The sequence below is a fragment of the Porcisia hertigi genome, chromosome 28, assembly GCF_017918235.1.
Source record: "Porcisia hertigi strain C119 chromosome 28, whole genome shotgun sequence".
In the NCBI taxonomy this organism is placed as follows: Eukaryota; Euglenozoa; class Kinetoplastea; order Trypanosomatida; family Trypanosomatidae; genus Porcisia; species Porcisia hertigi.
In genome coordinates, this window is record NC_090587.1 from 934,221 (window position 1) to 956,617 (window position 22,397).

The 22,397-nt window shown below is 54.3% G+C and overlaps 5 protein-coding genes across 5 annotated transcripts; all 5 read right to left on the reverse strand.

The window, feature by feature from the left end:
* Positions 1 to 1,776: 1,776 nt before the first annotated feature.
* Positions 1,777 to 4,323, reverse strand: JKF63_03619 (uncharacterized protein; the record flags this gene model as incomplete). Its single annotated transcript, XM_067899620.1, has 1 exon — positions 1,777 to 4,323. One exon carries the CDS (start codon positions 4,321 to 4,323, stop codon positions 1,777 to 1,779), a length of 2,547 nt encoding a protein of 848 aa, XP_067755859.1.
* Positions 4,324 to 6,398: 2,075 nt separating this feature from the next.
* Positions 6,399 to 6,866, reverse strand: JKF63_03620 (uncharacterized protein; the record flags this gene model as incomplete). Its single annotated transcript, XM_067899621.1, has 1 exon — positions 6,399 to 6,866. The coding sequence occupies one exon, from the start codon at positions 6,864 to 6,866 to the stop codon at positions 6,399 to 6,401; it is 468 nt and encodes a 155-aa protein (XP_067755860.1).
* A 5,844-nt stretch (positions 6,867 to 12,710) lies between these two features.
* Positions 12,711 to 14,945, reverse strand: JKF63_03621 (uncharacterized protein; the record flags this gene model as incomplete). The annotated part of the gene is made up of 1 exon (XM_067899622.1): positions 12,711 to 14,945. The coding sequence occupies one exon, from the start codon at positions 14,943 to 14,945 to the stop codon at positions 12,711 to 12,713; it is 2,235 nt and encodes a 744-aa protein (XP_067755861.1).
* Positions 14,946 to 16,588: 1,643 nt separating this feature from the next.
* JKF63_03622 (uncharacterized protein) lies at positions 16,589 to 16,831 on the reverse strand (the record flags this gene model as incomplete). The annotated part of the gene is made up of 1 exon (XM_067899623.1): positions 16,589 to 16,831. One exon carries the CDS (start codon positions 16,829 to 16,831, stop codon positions 16,589 to 16,591), a length of 243 nt encoding a protein of 80 aa, XP_067755862.1.
* Positions 16,832 to 17,984: 1,153 nt separating this feature from the next.
* Positions 17,985 to 18,386, reverse strand: JKF63_03623 (uncharacterized protein; the record flags this gene model as incomplete). Its single annotated transcript, XM_067899624.1, has 1 exon — positions 17,985 to 18,386. The coding sequence occupies one exon, from the start codon at positions 18,384 to 18,386 to the stop codon at positions 17,985 to 17,987; it is 402 nt and encodes a 133-aa protein (XP_067755863.1).
* Between the last annotated feature and the right edge of the window lie 4,011 nt (positions 18,387 to 22,397).

Here is a 22,397-nt window from a genome sequence, read left to right on the forward strand (position 1 = left end):
CCTCCGGCTTACTCGTGCACGGTGGCAGAGAGTCTTCAATGTAAGCCTGTGGCACCGGCCAGCTCAACACGTCGCTGTTCGCCTTGCCCCTCACCCAACAGCCTCACCAATGCGTGGCAGCGCGCAGGTAGTTCTCATTCAAGGTAGCGGCGTGCCACCCTGCGGATAGGCGTGCCACCCGGGGGGGCCGCCAGTGGCCTTGCACGGCACCTTCAACCCCTCCAGTGAGTGGAAAAGTGCGTTCGTGTATGAGTCCGCCCAACCTCCGACAAGAAATGCTGGCACCTCAGTGGAACTGTGATCCCCCCCCGATCAAGCCGTGCTGCCAGTAACCGTCGTACCGCTGGTGCTCCGCCCAGTCAGCGGCGTTCAGCAGCATCTTGTCCAACCGCTCCAGCCACATTTCCCCTCCGGCGGTCGCCAACAATATCGTCATCTAGCGGGCAGGACTGGAAGCCCTGCATGATGCAGCCCCACCAGAAATTGTTGTTCAGCAGGCACTCGCCCTTCCAGTGAATGTCGTCGGTGAAGCGATTGTCTGTGAAGCCAAGCACGATAATAGCACGCAACGCAGGAGGCCGGCGAGCGGCCACCTGGACCGAATTGAGGCCGCCCCAGGACTTGCCCATCAGGCCAACGTCGCCGGAGCACCAAGGCTGGTTGCTTAACCCAGTCAATCATCTCCAACGCATCGTATTGCTTCTGCTTGAGGTACTCGTCAAGCAATAGACCGTCAGACTCACCAGTGACACGCATGTCGATGCGCACCGAGACATAGCTGTGACCGGTAAACAAGCCATGCAGCGGCTCATCACAGATGCGGGTGCCGTTTCGCTTCCGATACAGGAGCTACTCCAGAATAGCTGGATAGCAGTGTGTTGGCGACGCGTCTCTTGGCATGAAAAGCCGAGCAGCAAGGCGGATGCCATCCCTCAGTGGAATGTAGATGTTCTCCACAAATTCTGTTGGGTGCGGAAACTCAGTGGTGACGCACTGGATAGGGATGCCCTGCGTTTTAATCCCCGAATGGGTACAAATATGGAAGGAGGGGAGAAGGGGGAGGGGGGGAAGGAGAATAAAGAGGGAATACTGACGAGCCTAAGCACTGGCGCAGTACAGTGGAGACTCAAACAGGTGAAGAGGTACTTGCGTGAGAGATCCCAAAGAGGGTTGGAAGCGTACGCACATGCCTGATCCGAGGACTGTGGAAAGAACGAGTGCGCTCACTGCCGATGGAAAAAAGGAGCAGGGGGGATGTTTCATCATCACACCTAGTAAGGCGAAGAACTCGTGGGAAGAGAAGAGCGCGTGTGTGAAGTCAAGACAGAGCAGAGCAGACGTCCACCACCACTTGTGCACTTCTGGTGCGACTCATCTGGAAATGTACTCCTTGATGAAGCTAAAAGATGCCCCCGCCCCCGCCTGCCCTGCTCACCCCCCTCCCCCTTTCCCCTGCAGGTGAACACGACACTTGTTTTTTCTCCCGCCCCCTCCCGGTACCTTCACAGCTTGGCTCTCTCTCTCTCCTTTGTGTGTGTGTGTGTTTATGTCCTGCGCACGCGCATCTGTGAATACACCCGAAAGAGGGCCCCCACCCACCCCACCCACCCCGCCTCTCCCCTCGAAATATGTTCCTCACCACCACTTCACACCCTCGAAACCCCCACCGGCACCAACCACACACACACACACACACACCACCACCACCACCACCACTACCACCACTACCACCAAGCCGCTCCCTCCACACACACCGATAGAGAAAATGAGGACAATTTAACTTAAAATGCCGAGGTTCTTCAAAATGCGTTCGAGCACAGCCTTTTCTTCTATAACACGGTAGTCGTGCAGCTTCACGAACATGTTGGCGTGGCCCTTCACTGCCTTGCGCAACTCCGTTGAGTATCGAAGCGTGTTGCGCATCGCCACGACCGCCGTGACGGAGCGGCCGTCCTCCTGCACGTCAACTGTCAGCGCATTATGTTCGTTGAGGGAGCTGACAACGTTGCCGATGTAGGTGGACTCGGAAAGATGCACCTCCACCTCCATCATCGGCTCCAGCAGCGCCAGGTCGTCCTTGCGAGTGGCCTTGAGTACACTTAGCACCGCCGACCGCGCGACGTGGGTCAGCGACTTCTCCTGCAGCTGAGAGCCTCCCGCCTTTCGGAAGTACGTCAGCACCACCTCAACACCGTGCATCGGCAACCCGGCCAAAGGACCCAGCCGCGTGCAGGCATCAACAGCAGACTGGAAAGACGCTGCAATAATGCGTAGCTGCTCTCTCGCGTTGCGCACGTCGTGTGCATGACCTCCACTTGAGAAGGAGCCATTCTCCTGTTGCTTTCGCCCACAGATGAGAAACTCCTCTTCAAAGGTGCGGTCAATCCGGAAGCAGCATTTGTCCTTGGTGCTGCACCGCTCCCCGTTCTCCAGCAGCGGCCGCAGCTCCAGCGAGCACTCCGCGTAGGGTAAGTCATTCAGTAAACAGATGTGCCTGTCCACCGATTGAGGTACTCGAATCGTCTCCCGATACTCAATGATGGCGCGCAGAAGCCGGCACTTTACGTGGTGCTCGTTTGCGAGTCGCGACATGACAATTTCTAGGTGCAGCTCCCCCATCCCACTCACCACCACCGTCCCCTGCTCGTTCTCAGCCACACGCAAGCTGGGGTCCTCCCTAGAGAGTTCACCCAGGGCATTCTTAAGTAACTCCACCTGATTGCGTGTGGCGGCCTCGATCGAGAAGGAGATGACGGCGGGGGGTGCACTAATGCCCTCTAGCGTGTACACCTCCTCCTTGACATCACCGCGTCTCAAGTGCTGCTTAGCATGGAGAAGGTGTTGCGACGGCTGAGCGAACAGGGTGTCGCCGGTGTACGTATAGTTCAAGAAGGCTGCACCGATCTGGCCAGCCTCAAGATGCGGCACCTCCACCGGTTGATTCGCGTGCATCACATAGAGTTTATCAATCACCTCTGCCTTTTGCCGATTGTTGTTCTCAAGACGCATGCGAGGACTGATCTTGCCGCTGTAAACACGCAGAAACACAAGGGGGAGACGCTGCCCCTTGCCAGGGTGCATCACGTGCATCACTTTGAAGGCGAGGGCCACAGTCGGCACGGTCGGCGAGGCCGAGGCAGGTGGAAGGGGTACTGGGATGCCATCTTTTGTGAAGCCGGTCAGCTGCCGATCACATGGCGAGGGCAGATAGTACGTCACAGCATCCAGCAGGGGCTGTACTCCTTGATCGCGACGTGAGGCACCGCACAGAACGGGAATGAGTGGCGGTCTGCCACCTGACGGATGCACCAAAGATCGACGCACGGCGGAGCGTAGCTCCTCTGCGGAAAGGCGTCGCTCGGCTTCAGCCTCAACGCCGTCTGTAGCGTCCAGCAGCCCTATGAACGCCTCCGATAGTGCATCGTCGACGGCGGTGAGCTGAATGATGAGGTCGTGGCGCGCCTTGAGCATGGATCGAGTTACGTGCGCCAGTTCGTGATCCATCGCGCTGCCGCTGTCGGTCGAGGAAAGCGAGGCGCTGACACCGCTGAGGTCTGTTTGCTGTATCTCCAAGCCGTGATCGCCGACAAAGCGACACGCCACCTGCTGAACGACGTCGACAACCCCAGCGAAGCTGCCATCCTCGGCGTGGAGTGGAATCTGCAGGAGCAGTGGCTCCACCTGAAGCTTGGTGCGGATCGAGTTTACTGACATGGAAAAATTAGCGTTGTACTTATCCATCTTGTTCAGAAAAGCGAGCACCGGCGTGTTGAACTTGCGAGTCTGCTGCAGCACCGTGTAGCTCTGCGCCTGCACACCAACGGACGCGTCGAACAGCGCCACGACACCGTCCACCACCCGCATCGCCCGCTCCACCTCAACGGTGAAGTCGACGTGGCCCGGGGTGTCGAGCAAATTGATGCTGTGATCCCGCCACCGCAGCGAGACGGCCGCGGACTGAATAGTGATGCCACGGTCCGCCTCCTCCTTCATAAAGTCTGTTGTCGTCGTGCCGCTGTCTACGTCGCCAACGCGCTTCGTTACGCCGGCGTAGAAGAGCATGCGCTCCGTCGTGGTTGTTTTGCCGGCGTCGATGTGAGCCACGATGCCGATGTTGCGCACCTTCCGCAATATCCCATCTGCCTGTCGCTCCGAACCACCATTGAGGCTACCGCTTGAAGTGCGAGAAATAGGGGAGGGGGCGAGAAGGAGAGGGTTCGTGCGCAACACCCCAGAGACTCGGCTACTCGGCAGCAGACTGGCGTCACCGACCAGCCGGCATTGCATCCACCGCGCGTGGCGGAGAAGTAAGTGGTGGTGCATTCACACAGTATTGTTAGGAAGGCGTGCTGTGAGCAACAGACTCAGTCATCCCATCAAGTATAGTGTTCGTTCCTCCTCTTTTGGGTTTTGTGGAACACGAGATGCGTGTCCACCTACCCTCTCCCCTCGGGTGACGATGCCGGGAGAGGGGCGAGAACAGACGAATGAAGAGGAGCGAGAGCCTCGAAAACAGCCTTGTGCTCGCGACGGTCGCAACTTTTGGCCCGATCGTCTGTCGCACGAGGGAAAGAGCCATACGGCTCACCCGAATGAGTTGGTGAGGACGAAAGATGCGAAGCGGCGAAAAAAGGAAAAAAAACAGTGAAGAGGAAAGGATCGTAGTGCATAAACACACACAGATATACATGCGTATGCCATGAGAGAGAGAGAAGTTGAGGCGCTGCTCGCCAGGTTAAACGGCCCCGCGCACACCACCGTCAAAAATGCATCAGCGAGGGAAGGAAAAATGGCTCTATCACGCAAACCCGTTCCGGCGGGAAGGGGTGGGTGTGAGATCAGTGCAGAGGTGAACCCAAATTTTTAAAAAAGCTGCGGGCCATACAAACAGCCTCAGCTGCCCCTTCTCCTCCTCCTCCTCAGCATGCGCTCCGTGGCAGACCGGTACGGCGCTTTACAGATGTCGCAAGAGACTCTCTGTCCTGTTGCACATCCCTCACCTCCTCCTTCGCCATTACACGTTCAAAGAGGCCATCTTCTCTCTACTTGCCCCTTGCATGTTGTCTCCAGTGTTCCTTTTTTCTTTTTCGCCCTCTCGGTTTCCTCCTTGGTCACACAGCGATAACAAACCGGAAAAAAGCACACAATCATCGATAATTGTGTGTGCGTGTGTGTGCGTGTGTGGTGGTGGTGGTGGTGGTGGTGCTTTGAGGGATTCTGATGTGAAACGCGAGTGGAAGCTTATCTTGCACGCGCAGGCAGGAAAAGACGAACACACACACACACACACACACACACACACACACATACATACATACACAGCACCAATGCCAGCAGTCATCTCACGCCTTTACCCCTCTCCCCCTTTTTCAGGGGGATGAGAAAAGCAAACAAAAAAAAGGAAAATCGAGAAATCCGAAAAGAGAAAGCGATCGCGTGTGAATAGGTGAAATGAGAGCAAAAGCCAAGAGGACGTCACACACACATATAAATATATATAAATATATAACAACCAAACAGTAGATCAGTTAAAACCCCGTTGTAGTGGATGATGTGGGGGAACGGAAAAAGGGGGGGAAGGGGAGGGGGGGTTAGACTATTGAGGCGCCTGCGTGCATCTTTTTTTTTAATGAAACGCATGCGTGCGCGTATGAGTGTGGTGCGGATCGCTTGTCATAGGTAAAAACGCTTTCTCGTCTTCTCTGGCAGACGTAAGAACCGATATCTGGTGAGTTCTTCAGCTCACAATAAACAGAGCCACCACATGCCACCAGACACAGACATCGACCACCACCACCACCATCACCACCAGCAGCAGCAGCAGCCCAACATCCCGTCTGCACAGCTGATAATGTACCCCGCAGCCCTCTCACGCATGCTGAAAACAAAGAATGGAGGGGGTGGCAAAGAGGAACGCAGAGCAGAAGCAACAGGCCCCTGGTTGAAAAATGAACCACCACCAACGTGTGAAAGCAGGCCAGACGCCCACGAACGCGAGACAAACACGCTGTCAAAATTAAAAAATGAGCAAACAAAAGCCGTGCTTTTGAATCTTTTTTTTCTCGACCGTCACTCGACAAGTGTGTGTGTGCGTCTTGAAGGAGACGTGTGAAGTGAATCTTCCACAAAAAAAATACGCAAAGAATGAACCAGAAAAAGATGCAGATGGAGGGAGGGAATAGGGCGTTGATGGGGAGGGGGAGGGGGGGCTCGCCCCCTCCGCACGTGGCCCCCGTTACCCGCGGACAGGCGTATGCCTGTGTGTCTTCCACCGCTGAGCCGCTTTTTGGTTGCTCCCATTCTCCACTGTGTGTCGCATCTTCCTCCTGCATTTTTTTTTTGCTTGACAGGGAATGGGAGCGAGGTCGTCTTCCCTCATCGCTCACACACTTCCACCGCTACGTAGACATCTGCTGCTTTTCCATCTCCGTTATCTTGGCGATGCGACAGCTGTGGCGCCCTTCCGTCGAGAACTCTGTTGAAAGGAAAGTTGTGATGATGTCACGGATAACCTCCATTCCACAGGTCCGCACCCCTATGCACAATACCTGGGCGTTGTTGTGCTGGCGGCTTAGCTGCGCTGTCACGTGGTCGTGGCAGAGTGCAGCACGAATGCCATTAAACTTGTTGGCCGCTATCGACATGCCAATGCCGGTGCCGCAGATGAGAATTCCCGTATCCGCCTCACCCTTCAAGATGGCCTGGCACACCTGCGCGGCGTAGTCCGGATAGTCGACGGATGCAGCAGAAGACGGACCCATGTAGCTCACACTCGATACAATCCCAGTGGCAGTGATAATACCAACGATCTCCTGGTAAGCGCTGTAGACAGCGTGGTCACAGCCCAAAGCAACACGTTTCGACATAATTCAATGCAGGGGAGGGGGAGGGGGAAGGAGGAACGAAAATGAGAAGGAAATATTTTAAAAAATGTGTCTGACGCGTACGTACGAGTCTTGACGAAGAGACGGGGGAGGGGAGGGGGACAAAAAAGGAAAAATATGTGCAGAGGAACTGGGCGTGCGAGAAAACAAGAAGGTGTGTGTGTATGTGTGTGTGTGTGTGGCATAACCAGACAGACAGACACACAAACCCCCGCACATGCGCATGATCAGTCCACGGCCGGGGGGAGAGGAGCCGGAGGGGGCAACGAGACGAAGAGGGATGAGTGGGGGAAAGTGGAGGAAAGACAAAAGTTGAGAGATGGTGAGGATGAGCACTATCGCTGTGAGGCCCACAAAGAAAGAAAACTGCGCCCACATACACACACACACACACACACACACCTTGAAAGGATGCTGCAAGAACACCCCACGTATGCGCAATTGTATCCTGCGTGTCAGTATGTCGAGTTGAAGCCGCTATTCAATCTTCTTGAGGCAGGCGAACACAGGGATATAACCCACGCGCTGCCTCACAGAGGCGGAAAAAAATAGCCATTCCGCCATGCCGCTTTAGACGCCGCGGAGGAGGAAAGGGGAATCATGAAGAAGTAGACGTCCACGCTCACAGTTCGCTGCGCCCCTCTTCTTACCCTCTCTTCCCTCACACCTTTGTGTCCATATTTGGTGAATGCTCTCCTTCTACGGTACCTAAAAACTGAGCAACGAAGATGAGCGGGAAGAGAGGGGGGGGGTTATTTTTTTTGGGGGGGTGGGGGAGAGATACGCACAGACAGAGAACGAGACGAGGGGGAGGGGGAGTGGGGAGGGGGAAGCGCTCGAAAAGGAAGCCCATCTGCGACATTATCTTCGCCAGACGCGTCGCTCTCTTCTGGTTCTCCGTTCTCTAGTCATGGACTATTTTCCCCCTCCTCCCCCTCCTCCCAAGGGTAGATTTCGCCTTGGAGGGACACGGCGTCAATGAGGTCACCAGCGCGCATCGCGCTGCCAGTTCTCCGCTTTTCCTCAGCAATCGAGGCGGCCTGCCTCGGGAAGATCATCATTGACTGGCCACCCCCCACTGGGCCCGCAGCCTCTTCGGCTGAATTTCGCACAGAGAAATGAGCGCCGACACAAGTCCCTCTTCTCCGATTAGCCACAGCACGTTGCTCGCCATCACCCGTTGCACCTGTCGCAGCACCACCACTGTCTCTGGGTAGTGCAGCCGGCGAGCCAAGATCGGGTTCGGGCCTTGCGGAAGCTCGGACAAGATGAGCTTTGCGAGAAGGCGGCATAGTGCCGCCAGCATCGTTGGATGAGTACGCTGCAAAACCCGGATGAGAGATGAAGTCTTGCTGATCCCCAGCACTGGGTCAACAGACGCTATAATGTGCTCCAACAAGCCCTCGGCGGCAACCCACATGACGTTGCCTTCAAGGAACTCAACAAAGCGATAGAAGAGCCCTAGATAACGGCCGTGGATCACCCACTCGAGGTCGCTCGAGTTTGGCAACACAGGTCGGTTAGCTGAATCATTAGCTCGAGGTAAATAGCCGAGATGAGCCTGAGGATGTCCTCCCTACTGACACTCCTCAGAATCGGCCATACAATCTGACCCTCTGTCAAGGAGTGCGATGGGTTGAAGGGATCACAGAGGAGGAAGCAGTAGGTGTCCCCAGACCGCCATTCGCCACAAACTCACACGCGAAGGGCGTTTCACCGTTTTTTTTTTATCGAGAAGCCTACCAATGATCATCAACTTACTCGACAGGCCCATGTACTGATTGTCGAGCCGCAGTCTACATATGAGTGAGGCCAGCGTCTGTGCCGACATGGCTGAGGCACATCTACCTGTGCGGGACTCTGCAAGGTAGGCATAGGTGGGAATGCGGCGAGGCGGCAACGGCTCTTCCCCAGTGGTGGTCACAAGACCCCGCAAGGCCACTCTCTCGGCACTTCCCTCCTCTCCTCTCCTGTGTCGTAAAAAAAAAAACGCGAGGGTGAGAAGGCACCGCTGCAGCAGCAGCAAAGAAGAATGATGCACACGAACACGATCACGCTCACGCGGCCCGAGAAAAGAGAATGAAGACCTTCCAGGATACGCTAGTGAGCATAAGAAGCGCACATGGCGTGCTGATGCCTTCACGAAAAAAAAGGGAGATGTAGCGGAGCAGGAAGTATATATATATGTATATGCATACTTATATACAAATATGAGCACCCAAGCCGCTGGCCCAGTGTGGGTACGCAGAGGGAAGCAGAAAAAATTTTTTGACACACGCAGACAAGGTGTGAACTGGAGAGATAAGTGCTTAGTGCCAGTGGGGCGTAGGTGGGAGGAGAAAATATTGAGGGCCACGACCCGCCGGCACGTTCATCGCGCCTGTTGAGACAAAATTTTGAAAGATGCAGACAGACAGAAGGAAGAAACGAATGTTCAAGAATAGTATTGGGAGGTTGCGGCAGGAAGGAGGGAGGGGGGCGATTTAAAAAGCCCACATCCAGCTACGCGTGCAGGGAAGTGGATTGGTGCTTGCACTAGGAGTCTCGTCATTTGAAAACTTAGCCATGAAGAAAATGAGCCCACCGCTGCGGCAGCCCCCCTCCCCCCATTTCAAAGACAAGCCGAGGTGAACTGCGGTGCCATCGCAACACAGGGCAATACACGAGAATGGCGGAGCAAGGGGGGCTACCTCGGGTAATTATTTGTTGGGGAGGGGAGAGGGGCAAGACGTACAGCACATCCCATCGCCTCATCAAACCTCCTCAGCATGTGTTCAATCAGAACTCACGACACCCCAATTACGAAATGAGTCGATGACATGACGATCACCACCGTCAGAATCTAAGTGTGTTTTCAGTATGTTACCACATATACACACACACACACACACCAGTACCGTTGAAGAAATGAGGCGGGGAACCAAGAAAGGCAAAAAAAAGCTATGGAACCGGGATACAGGTGAAACATACACACATCCCCATGCACAGACCCGGGGTTATCTGGCCAACAAACCATGTGTGTGGGTGTGTGGGTGGGTGTCAACCCCTGCTCCTATTGGCCGCAAAACATGTCCTCAAAACGGTTTGGACTGTAATGAAAAGGAAAACGTGAGAGGAAAAGCCTTCATGCGTTGAGTTCTCTTTTGCCAGACTACAGCCCCGTTTCCTCCCCTCAATCCTACTCCCTAATCCCCCTAATCCCCCCCCCCCGCCATCCCGACTCCTCTCTCTCAAGCTTATCGTCACCTCACCCACGCCAGTATCACTCGGAAGGCAGCTAGAACCTTCTCCTTTTTGCCCTTGTCCTCTCGTGTTGAACTCTTTTTATTTCTGCAACGACATCCCCTCCCCCCTCTTTTCACTGCACAACTTGAACTTTAAGTGACATCAGGTGCACAGCAATGTGCACTCACGCGTGCGTGAGTCACCCACTCCACCCTCTCGATGGCCTGCGCGTCTCAGCAAAAGCACGCGATGGTAGGCGCAAGCACGTGCTGGAGAGAAGGAGCGGGGGTAAGGGAACAAAGAAGTGAGGAAGGGGGAAGAGCGAGAGGGGGCGCCCCGCTTCATTTCACGGAGAAAAGAGAAAATTATCACACAAAAAAAAAACGATCAAAAATAACCATGGATAATCGGAGGACAGCGAAACACATCACAAAGTTGACAGAAAACCAGCCATGGATACTCGCCAACACGAACACGTAGCGCACAGAAGCATGCCTCACACCAGCGGGCACACTCGCTCAACCCCAACTCTGAGACTGCGAAGAATATAGGAGGGCAAAGAGAAGGGGGAAGGAGGAAAGAGAGACGGGGAGGGGGAGGGTTGGTAGATATCACAAGGAAGTCTTGAGAGATGACCTGACGAGAGAATCGAAAAAAAAAGTCAAAAAGGAAGCAAGAAAAAACATTTCGCAGACAGACAGACGAACAATCTCTAGTACAGTGGGTGGGGAGGGGGGGGGGGGAGGGGAAGGAGGGGGAGAGTGGGAAAATAAAAGGAGGGGGAACAAATGGAAACAGGAGAAAACGAAATAAAACATGGAGGTATACAGTGAAACGGAAAGAAGCGACTAGGCAATACGATAAACATGATGCGCATCAAACACGTGTCATCACCTCTGAAGTCTATGAACCCGCACACCTACGCACGCGTACGTACAAACCCTCGCCTTCACCCTCTAGAGCGATAACCAAACAGTCCCATAGACACGGCAAGCGAAAAAAAAAACACTCGAAAAACAGCTCAATACATACACAGGCGTGGGTAGATGGTGGGGGAGGGCTGGGGGAGGAGGAGGGGGAGGAGGGGGCTACAGAACACAGATTCCCCACACCACATCCACACAACGGAGATCAATTCATCGGGAAAAGAAAACAAGTCAAACCTGGGCAGAAGAAAAAAAAATCGAAATGAGAGAAGAGACAACGTGTTAAGGTCGCGTCACCGCATCCCCTCTCCTCCCCCCTCTCGTCATCCTATCACACACAAGCAATACTGCCATCCACCCCTCTTTTCCCTCCCTTTCTGCGTCTCTGCCGCTCCTGTCAAGAGAACACTTAAAAAGGGAGACATGAAAAAAAAAGCGGAAGAGACAGAGAAGCGAAAAAGTGTGTGTAGATCCAGCCAGAACGAGGGCCATGATAACGCGCTATTCCGAAATAATTCAAAACAGCGGAGGGGAAAAAGAAGAGGAGCGGTTTTTGTTTGCTTTTGAAGGAAGAAATGGAGTTTTTTTGAGTGCGTGCGTGGGGGGGAATGGGGGAAGGGGGGAAGGGAAGGGAAGATGCCGATAGATAAAAACTGTTCTCGGTATTGTTTGGATCTTTACATCGGCGTCTCTCCTATGATCGTTCGCGTGCCTGCTGAGGATGGCGCCCTCCCAACGTCTTCGCTTTTCCGTCTGCTGCGCGGTGCTTTACGACAACTCCCCTTTCGCTTTCTCTGCACAGCATAAAGGCTGAGCCCCCAACACCACCACCACCCGCCTTTCTTCCCTGTCCGCTCTTACTGTGCTGGGGCTTCACCCGCACGGTCACAGGCAAGAGAGAAGACAAAATGCAGAAACAAAGCACAGAAAGTACCCAAAAAGCGTGTCGCTCACTGCTGGCAACCGCAGAGAACCAACACACACACACACACCGCTCCCAACCACCTGTATGTGCCCCACCCTATGCGGCGCGCAGTGATAAAAAAAAATCACCTTGGCTCAAAGGCTGCCGTGCTGAAGCAAGAAAGCGATACAGGGAAAAGGAAAGGGCAGAGGCGAGGACCACGTCTGACTTGTCCGTCCGCTGCACCATCACGCGCGTATGTAACGGAAGAGGATGGAAAAAATCCAAAAAGGTCAGAATTGCGAACACTTTAGTCTCACAGAGCGCCCCAGAAATGAGAAACAAAGAGAGGGGAGTAACGCGTGTGTGTGTGTGTGTAGCAGCCGCCACCACAATGGGCATTTCTCTCTCTCTCACACAGACACACACACACACGGCAGATAGACGCACACGTGAGATCAACAAGTCACCGAGTACATTGGAAAAAAAAAACAGAGCATAGGTCGAAGAAACAGCGACAGAAGCCTCCAAACCCTCCCCCCTCCAAACCCTCCAAACAATAAAATGATACGACAGGGGGCGGGGCGTAGTGAAGGCAAAGAAGTGGCTTACCACTGCACGCAGGTGGCATCAGGGAACAGAAAGACACAAACAAAGATGGTGGTGGTGTGATAACCGATTTAGCGTCCATCGATCGAGAGGGTTTTCAATGGAAACACACAGACACACACACACACACACACGCATGCACTGATCATCTCTAGGACACGCTCAGAAGTAATGTGAGACAGACTTGCGAAGCGGTCGATCAGCGTCCTGCGACGGCGACGGCTCGATGCGGGGTGGGAAGCTCTGGATACTCGCGGACCGTTGTAGCTCCACACCCTCTGGGCGGTACTCGCCCGACTCGTCATTTGGGTGCGCGTTCCCGGGCGGTACATCGTGCGACACATGCGGCGTCGTGCACCTCTCCAGTGCCGTGGTGCTTGTGTATTGGCTTATGTGACTCATGGAGCGCTGAAAAGTGTTGGCCGCGGCAGCGGTGGCAGTCATCTGCGCCTGCTGTCTCTGCTGCCCGTTCTGCATATTAAAGTCGCCTTGGTCAACGGCTGCGCTAATAGAGATCTTGCTGTGAATATTCGATCCACCCTTGCTATTCGTGTGATCGTAGACGGATCCGTTAGCGCTACTTTTTGTGTGGGACCAAGGCGACCGCGCCAAGCTCGTTGGACTGCCGCTAAGCGGATGGCGGATGGCGGAGTTCTTGTTGGCGTCACCATCGATCCCGCAGTTACACTCTCGGCGATACTCGAGCACCTCCACACGGGCGGCGATAGCCTCAACCTGCGCGCGCTGGTGCTTGATCAAACCTTCCATGGCCTTGATGATGGACTTGAGTACCTTCGTTGTCTGCGGGTCGCATGAGGTGTTCTCGAGATCATTCATCAGCACGTCGATACTCACGTTGACCTTCCTAGGCGTCGTGGTGATCAACTGACCTGGCTTGGCTCTGGAAGAGGGGGATGAGGAGTGGCCAGGAGCGCGCGCAGAGTGCGGTGTTCGGGGATGAGTGCCGGCACCTGTACCTGTAGCAGAGTCTGCACGCGTGCTCTCGCTGTGGCGGTGACGGTGGCGGCGCTGGCTGCCGCTCTGACGCCGGCTGTGGCGAGAGGAGCTACACTGGGACGGTGGCGCCTCCCCACGGACAGCATCACGCTCCGCCGGGCTCACAGCGCGCGATGAGCGACTAGCTGGACGGCTTCCGTCGCGCTCACTGCGACGGTGCAACGAGGCGGTGCGACTGGTGGTCTGACCATCAGCCCTCGAACGGGATGGCGCACGAGAGGCCGCGCGGGACACCCGGCGCGACTGCGCGCGCGAGTAGCGACGCAGACTCTTCGTAGCCAAGTATGCATCGCGGTCGTCGGGCCCGACGTAGATTGGGTGCAGGTCGCGCGTCTCCTCACGCACCAGATTCCCTTCATCCACCTGGGGCGCGATGGCCTGGCAGGCATCCGTGACAAGAGCCGCGAGGGTGCTGTTCTTCTCTTGTATCGCCTGAACCAGAGCGAGCGAGTTTTGGGGGCTCAACTTCCACCCGTAAATGTCTAACAAAAGTAACGTGTGGTTCTGCGGAATGGCTGACAGGACAGTCACCGCCGACTCAGGTGAGGGGTTCATGAAACCTAGGAAAAGCTGTATCAGCGATGTGTTGTGTGCGATGACGTCGGCAAAGCGCTCAATGGTCTCACTGTCGAGCTGATTGTGACGCAAATTCAATCGTTGAACGGTGCAGGTGGGGGCCATGAGGGCCCGCACCATCTCCTCACCACCCTCTCGACTGATGCGGTTGGCAGTAAGGTCCAGCGTGGAGAGGCACGCCGCGAACGGGACGCTGCGAGCGATCTGCGCTGCGCCGTTATCGCGCAGCGCATTGTAGCCGAGATGGAGGTGCTTCAACTTTGGTGCTGCACGCAGAGCCTGACTAAGGTACGAGGCGGCGTCGCATTCAATCTGGTTGTTGTGGAAGCTGAGCTCTACAATCTCGGAGAAAGGCCGCTCCAGTGCAGTCACAATCGGAATGACACCCAGCTTCGTAATGTTGTTCTCGGACAGGTCCAACACCTTCAGACCGCACCCGCTGCGGGACAGCGTGTGGCCAATGACCACCGCCGCCTGATCCTTGAGGTTGTTTTTCCCAAGCCGCAGCTCACGGATTCGGTTCGGGTTTTCCTCGATAGCCTCCATTAACGCTGTCACCCCACGCAGACCAAAGGAATTCTCCTCTAGAACGAGTACGCGCAGCTGACTATCCTCGCGGAGCGAGCGGATAAGCTCCGCGACGCAGCAGATGTCGGCATCGTTGAGTGGGATGGATTTTTTGCCTAGAGCCGCAGTCTTGGCATCGCTGTCGAGGGCCTCCACAAGGGCTTCAGAAACTTGCGCATTCTCGCGCTTGCAAGCGCTCATGTACGCCGCCGCCGCCGCACAGTGCACCAGCGTCATGGTTTGTGCTTTTTTTTTCCGTTGGGGGAGGGGTATTTCCCTGCCCCTTAGTGATGTCTAAACAGAAAAAAAAAAAGAAGACTTGGAAGAAAGTGTGAGAAGGGCGTGCTTTGGCTTCACAATGGAAGTCTGCAACAATTGGCAAGTCGGGGAAAAAACGAATGATTGGGTTGCACGAGGCTGTTTTCGTTCGAGTATGCCGTGTAGGCGCGCATGTTTTATCGGCGTTGTACGACCGAGATGCAAGACGGGTGCAATGTGTAGGAGAGGAGAAAAGAGAGGAGAGGAGAGAGGAGGGGGAGAGAGAAGAAAGCAAAACATATACAATACGTATAGAATAAATGGAAAGAGAAAAAGAGGGAAAGCGGGAAAGCGGGAGGAGGAACACATGAGCTGCGAAATAGAGCACAGCGCAGCCCCACACACCCTCAAAAGCCGCCACACTTGAAAGAGAGAGAAGTCAGCTGTGAAAAAAAAAACATGTGAGAGTGGAGGGCTTCTTCAATGCCAGAGCGACTTTTTGTTTTGGGACGCCATCGTATCCGGTCTCTCTTTTTTGTGTGTGTGCTAGTGCCTGCTCCTCCTCTTCATTCTTTTTGCATATAATCCATTCGGCGCCACGGTCGAGCACGATAAGATGTGGTCGAACACGCGTGTCAAAGAGAGAAAGAGAAAAGAGTCCAACAAGGAGAAAAGAAGAATCATCGCAGAGACGCGCCGCATCCCATCCTCATTCCCCGCTCATCTGAGAGGGACATAGCGGGCCCATCTCTGCCGCCTCGCACAGCGAGACGAGCACAGAGCATTTGGAAAAATGCTCCATACGTATGCACGGGCCACCGATTGACTCCTCTCCTCCACCCCCTCCTCCCCCCCCTCCCCCCTCTGTATTGTATCGCGGGGGGAAGAGGGGAGGGAGGAGAAGGGTCACTTTATACATTGCAGTTGTCCACCCGTGTTTCTAACGTCAGTGGCAACAGAAGGCTGCATGCGCATTACAAATAGAGAGAGACAAGCACATGAGGTGGGGAGAAAAAAAGGCATGTAAAGAAAATCGGCAGATGCCGCGCTCGAAAGTCAGCGCAGATGTGAGACAGAAGGAAAGAAGGGGGAGAAAGGAAAGAGGTGCAACGTGTCATGAGATCAGCAGGAACATCCACGCGATCCAAATATATAAAAAAAGATGACGATAACCGGATACAAAGCTGGAGTAAAGAAATAAACGAGAGAGGAGAACAGGATGACACAACGGAGAAGGGGGGAGAGGGGGAGAAGAGAGTGTGTGGCTGTGGGACAGCACCAGCAGAGGAACCGAAAGCATCAGATATACAACGAGAGAGACATGAGTACAAAGATGTTTAAGGGGAAGAGGGGAATAAAGGAAGAAATCAGAAAATGGCAGCGACGGTGCTGGGCAGGTGAATCGCACGAGGTAGAAGAAAAAGAGTCGTACGAAACAATCCTCGGCCGGAAGAGACGCCACAGGATTCCGCGCGTCCCCACCACATTCTCCTCATTAAACGACGAGGGGAGAAAGCAATGTAGCCAAGACGGGGGGGGACAGCGTAAGGGGGCTGATCAGACCGAGACCCTGTGCGCCTCACATCACGCCAAAGATGAATGAATGGTGACACGTGTCGCCGTCACGGAAATGGCGAGTTGCACCGCTGCCTCACCATCGCCTCCGCCTTTTCACGCACAACACGTCGCTCTGAGGGCAACCAACGCCATGCTGAGGTGGCGTACAAGGCCATCACAATCAAAATCATTATAGCTAAGTAGCGATACTGCGGAATCATCACAACACATAGGACGAGGTACACGGCGAGCAAAACCAAAAACCCGTAGTAAACGACACGGCGGCAAACTCCACTGATGCAAAACATTTCTCCTCTGTGGTGAGTACTGTGGGCCCTCCTTTTGTGTGTGTGTGTGTGTGTGTGTGTGTGTGTGTGTGGGGGGGGGGGGGAGAGAGAGAGAAAGAAAACGGAAAGGGGTCTATGGAAGGAAGATAGTGAAAGAAAGGGGAGGATGTGGCGAAGGTATGAGAGAGAGAGAGAGGGGTGGGAGGGGTCCAACGCACACAGGCCAAAGGAGTTATCATAGTTTTGTGGCCTCTCGGAACGGAGGCGTCATACATTCTACCCCTTTATACGCACTCTTTTTTTTTCCCGCTCTACTCCTGGAGAGCAGGGAGAAAACCACACACAGAGAAAGGGGAGGAACGCAGCGTGTTCACGCGTGTTTTTGTTAGCCCTCTCCTGCAGCCCCACTCCTCTCCCCGCCTCTGGGTGAGATCCAGTTGCCACGGCACTTCAACACGCACAATAAAGGTGATTTCCTGTTGTCTAATGTCGAATTGCTTCTCACATCGAGCGGTCGCCCAGCAACATCGCTGTACACGGGGGTGTGGGGTGTGGGTTGGGGGGAGGGGGCAGATCTGTGGTGGAAGCACACACACACGCACGCACACATTGATATTCATTGTGAGCGCTTGTGGTGCACACGACTAGGAGATATATATATATATAGCGGAGAGAGAAGCGAAGAGAAAAAGCGGGGGGAGGAGGGTACAAGGGGCAGCCGAGGGGCACGCCAAAGGAAAAAAAAAAGGAATACTTGGAAAAAAAGCGAAGAAACACACACACGCACGCAAGAAAATATCTGAGGCGTCCGCATAAACTATGCTGCTGGGTGGGTGAGGTGCGTGAAGAATGTGCGGGTAGAGTTGTGTAATGTGTGTGTGTATCTTCACACACACACACACAGAGAAAGAGAGAAAACTATAGCGCGAACCGTGACCAAAAAAAAAGGAGACCCCCTCAGCTGGCACAGAGACGTAGACGTGCATATACAGACATGTGCTGAGTGAGGGCGTCGCCAAGCAGTCGTGAAACCAAAAGGAACGCGGGGACAGCTGATAGGCATCTGCGGACGCGCCTAGAGTAGTATCGTAAGATGAAGAGCCCCCCTTGCGGTGGTGCAGACGGCGGTGCACGAGATAGGAGGCCGATAACCGTGACTCTGAGTCCCCGGCTCTTAACCAGTACCGCCGCTTAACGGGGTCGGCTCCGCCAGCGCGTAAAACCCTCCACAGCGCAGGGAGACGATCTTCTCGCTCTTCGCTTCGAGAAAGCGCTTCTCCGAGGGGAGGCACCGCCAAAGGGAAAAGACAAAGGTGGGTATAAAGAGGGCCCACAGAATCATGGGGCCGCGCCACGTGGAGGACTCGATAATCACATACATCATGAAAGCGTACACGAGCAAAAAACAAACACAGTACGTGACGGAATACACAATCGGTAAAATCCGCTCATCGAGCCGCATCGGCTCAGTGTGGCCGGTGGGCATTCCTGCCGCTACTGCGACGCCGCTCTGCGAGCTCCCCGGTGTCTGATCTAATCTCTGCGGTGATGCAGAGAGCTCACCTGTCGGTTCCATCTTCACAGAATGACTCGAGGAGTCCTTCGGGTAGGGAATGGCGAGATAAATTTGCCTGGGCTATGAGGCCAGCGAAAACTTTCTAGGCGTTCTTTTCCTCGCTCAACGAAATGGGATCTCGTCTTGCCCTCAATGTATATATATATACACAAATATGTGTATATATAGAGAGAGAGTGAGTGAGTGAGTGAAAATCACAACTGGGTGCTGAGAGGCAGTGATACTGATTCAGTAATGGGGCTATACCAGCGATTGTGAATAATAATAAAAACGGGTGGAAACACGCACGGAACCCGAAAACGAGAGAGAGGAGAGAGCGGGGATAGAACAAAAACGAGCGGAAGCGAAAAAAAGGAAAGCCCAGCGCAGACACAAACGAATTCCTGTTTGAATATGCGTGTGTGGGTGTGTGCGGAAAGAGGTGATGTGGGGAGATGCAGCGAGAGCGCGAGAGGTGGGCGATGTGGATACGCCGCGACGGGACGTGGAGACGAATCGTGTGTGGGATTGTGAATGCAAGCGTGTGTGACCCGGAAGAGGCCCCTCAATTCAGGGGAAGAAACACAAGATGGAGACAAGAGAGGTGAAAACTATTTCTCAACATGTCCGTTCTACCGCGAACGTGTTAGACAGGCCCCGCATAAGACGGAAAGAAAAGAGGGGGGAGGAAAACGAGGGAGACAGCCACCGCATGACCGTGGCTCGGTGGGTGAGTGGAATCACGCCAACACACATCATCAGTTCGTAGAAACATGTAATCGAACTCAGCCGAACCACCAACAGCGAAGGTCTGTGGCATATAAAGCGATTTCCAGGACAGCAGAGATACAGTGCCCCGCAAGAACACAGACATGCCGACTGCCGAGGACCCCCCCCCCGCCTCCCATAGTGACCCAACGAATGTTAATCAGCTGTGGGAACGTAGCGACGGAAGAGCAGTTGAAGGTGGCCCTTTACAGTGCAAAACGGTGGCATGCCAAAAACACCTGGTGTGATCCTCTCCGCCCGTCATATTCTTCCATCTCACTCCTTCCCCGTCTATTTTTGTTTTTTTGAAAATCTCCCCATTTTTCTTTTCCACAACGATCACTCTTGCCCCCCCCCTTCAGCGCGCTTCGCTCCTGGACACCCACGTCCTCGCCTCATTTACAAGAAAAGAGGATTGAGCTTGGGCTCCTGTGCGTCCGTGTCCCCCCTCCCCCGCACACGCCCGCTTCCAGAAACTCTCTGGCCAGGCTTGTTTGAGGTTACATAATGAGAGCAAGAAAGGAAGAGGGAGGAAGGAGAGCGAGGAAACGAAAAGATGATCGGTCGAGTCTAAGGACATCGTAGCATTTTCCAAACGAGTGTGCCCGATATCTCCCACACACGTGACGAACGGGTCAAGCGAATGGGTGAGGTGGGATGGAGAGGGAAGATGACTTGCGCATCTCACTATTGCAGGGACACTTCTCATCTTTTCGATGACTTTGGCCAAAGCGCAGGGGTTCGGCCCTCGTTGTCCATCGTGCATGACACACACACACACGCACGCCTTCCTCATGTTCCTAGTCGGACTTCACCTCCGGTGGGATGTGAGGTTACGGCTCGTCGGTCTGCGGGATTCACAGCCGGGTTGATGCACTGCACTCTGGCCACGTATAGGAATCTCCCGTCATCGAAGCATAGATTCCAAAACCAATGGCATGACTGCACGTGTGGTCTGTACGCGTGGGGGGGTGCCATAAGTCAGTCGATTCGGGCCTCCCACAGGACCCCCTCCCACTCACCCAGCCACAAATCTCCCCTGTGATGATGTAATAACGGAAGGAGGCCTAGTCCAAACTGAAATGGGCGACCAACGGAGTGGCACTGTCGTTACCGGGGTTGACAAGTCCCCCCACCCACCCACCCCCCGTAGACGGGTGGGAAGCGAATTTTTCTTCACGCATCAAAACTGGGCCTGAACCGACCCACACCGCGTACGCAGGGCTAACGTGACGTGCACAATGTGTTGTGTGAGCTGACCATGGTTGGAAACGCCGCTGTTTGACAAGTTGAGTTTGTGGGTGTCTTCTGTGCACAAACACGATGGTGTTCATATCATCCACGAGCAGCAATAGAGAAGAATAGTGAGGAGGAAGAGGAGCAGTAGGAAGGCGGGGCACGAGTCATCATTTCACTAGTGTCATGCGTATCCCCCCATCGTTAGATCTGGACGATATGAGGCAATAACAACAGATGTGGAGATGAAGATCTAAATAAGCTGTCTATATAATAAAAAAACAGAGACATGCCTACACACACAGAGAGAGAGAGAGAAGTTCGCTCCACCCCTTGTGCATAAACGGCATTGAAATGGACTAGGGCTTTATAGGTGGGTATTGAAAGATCTACGAGTCACTACAAGCAACAGACATCCTCGCCTGTGTGGAAATATACAAATACACACACATATATATATATATATATATTTATATATAAACTAATCAATTGGGGAGGAGGGGGAAAAAAAAGAGCGCACAATAGGAACAAGAATAAAGGGCATCCAAAGAGAAGCCGCCTTCTTTGACACACACACACACACACACGGGGAAAAAAGTCCGTGGACAAGGAGTACGGAAGCTTGAAAATATACAAACAATAAACAGAAACCCACCGCCGCCGCCTCCCTCCCCCGAAGTCCTGCCTGAGCCTTCGTTGTGGTAACGTGGGTTTTCCTTGGGGGGAACAGAGGAGGAGGAGGAAGAGGATGAAGAAAGCGTTTTGGGGGAAAGAGGAGGGGGGTTATCGGTTGGTGAAACCCTCCCGTCCTCTTGATAATGCCTTTAATCGTCACAACCACATCACAATCAACTTGACAAGTACATCCGCCTATAGGCATCGTTCACATGCCTCTGCCGCGCTGAGCCCCCCCCCTCCCAGGTCTCCATGGGAAAAATGTCTTTGACGTCGTGTCAGGCCACGTGACTAACAGGTGCTCTCTGCCCTTGCCCGCCTGCCCGCCCCATTCCCCCCTCAGTCACCTGCTACGCGTCGGTGGCCGGCAAACCTTGGTGAAGTACACCTTTTCATCCGCACAGGCAGCGCCCAGGGTTCTGCAGAAAAGGGTGTGAGCCCTGGCGCCTGCCCCACGGTTCGCGGTTTGTGGGGATTTGTCAACGTGCATTTCGGCCGAACCTGGTGGCGCAGTTGCTCAAAGTCAAGTCGGGGACCTCCCTGACCATGCAATCTGGCTGTGTGGACTGTCTCAGACCCTCCCCCCCCCCTTCCGAGTCGCATCAAACCACTGCATTCCCTTGGATGATGTGACGCGGGGAGGGGGAGGATGGACTCCGCGGTGGGCCTCAGAAAATGGCATCTAAAGCACACTCATCGTGAGTGGTTTGGACGGCGTGGCGACAAGTTTTGGTGAGGTGCGCAGAGGGACTGCCAGAGGCTGGGTTGACTTTCGCTCACACGCCTTTGGAAACGTGGTGGCCTATTCTGTGAGAGGAGAGGTAGCGGTCACCTTGCCACATGGCCGGCGCCGTGCGGCACGCGCACAGAGTACGGGGATACCTCTGTGTGGATGCGCGTACCCCTTCTCGACTGTTATCATTCTTCAAGACTGTCACGCTGGAGTTTGTTGAAGGGCCTATTCAACCAGGAGAAGAATGTTCGGGGGGGCGAAACGGCACAGGAACCCTTCCAACGCTCCGTCTTCGGCGGTGTGAAGAGTGACGCTTAAAAAAGTGATTTCGAGTCGTTTTTTTTTTTACCGGTTTTTTGGACAGCTGCCCTGGGAGTTTGCACCATTAGCCCAGTGTGTCACGACAGTGCGACCTGTTCGAGAAGTGATACTTTGACTTCGCGTCCATTCGGTGTTGTTGTCGTGGGCCGACAGTACACAAACGACTCATTTGCTCTCTCTCTCTGTCTGTCTGTCTGAGTCTCTCTCTCTCTCTCTCTCTCGAGGGCGCCCTCGGGTGTTAGTGCTGTACAGACTCAATGCGGCAGTCTGGAGCTTGCGATTCTTTGCTTCTTTGTCGC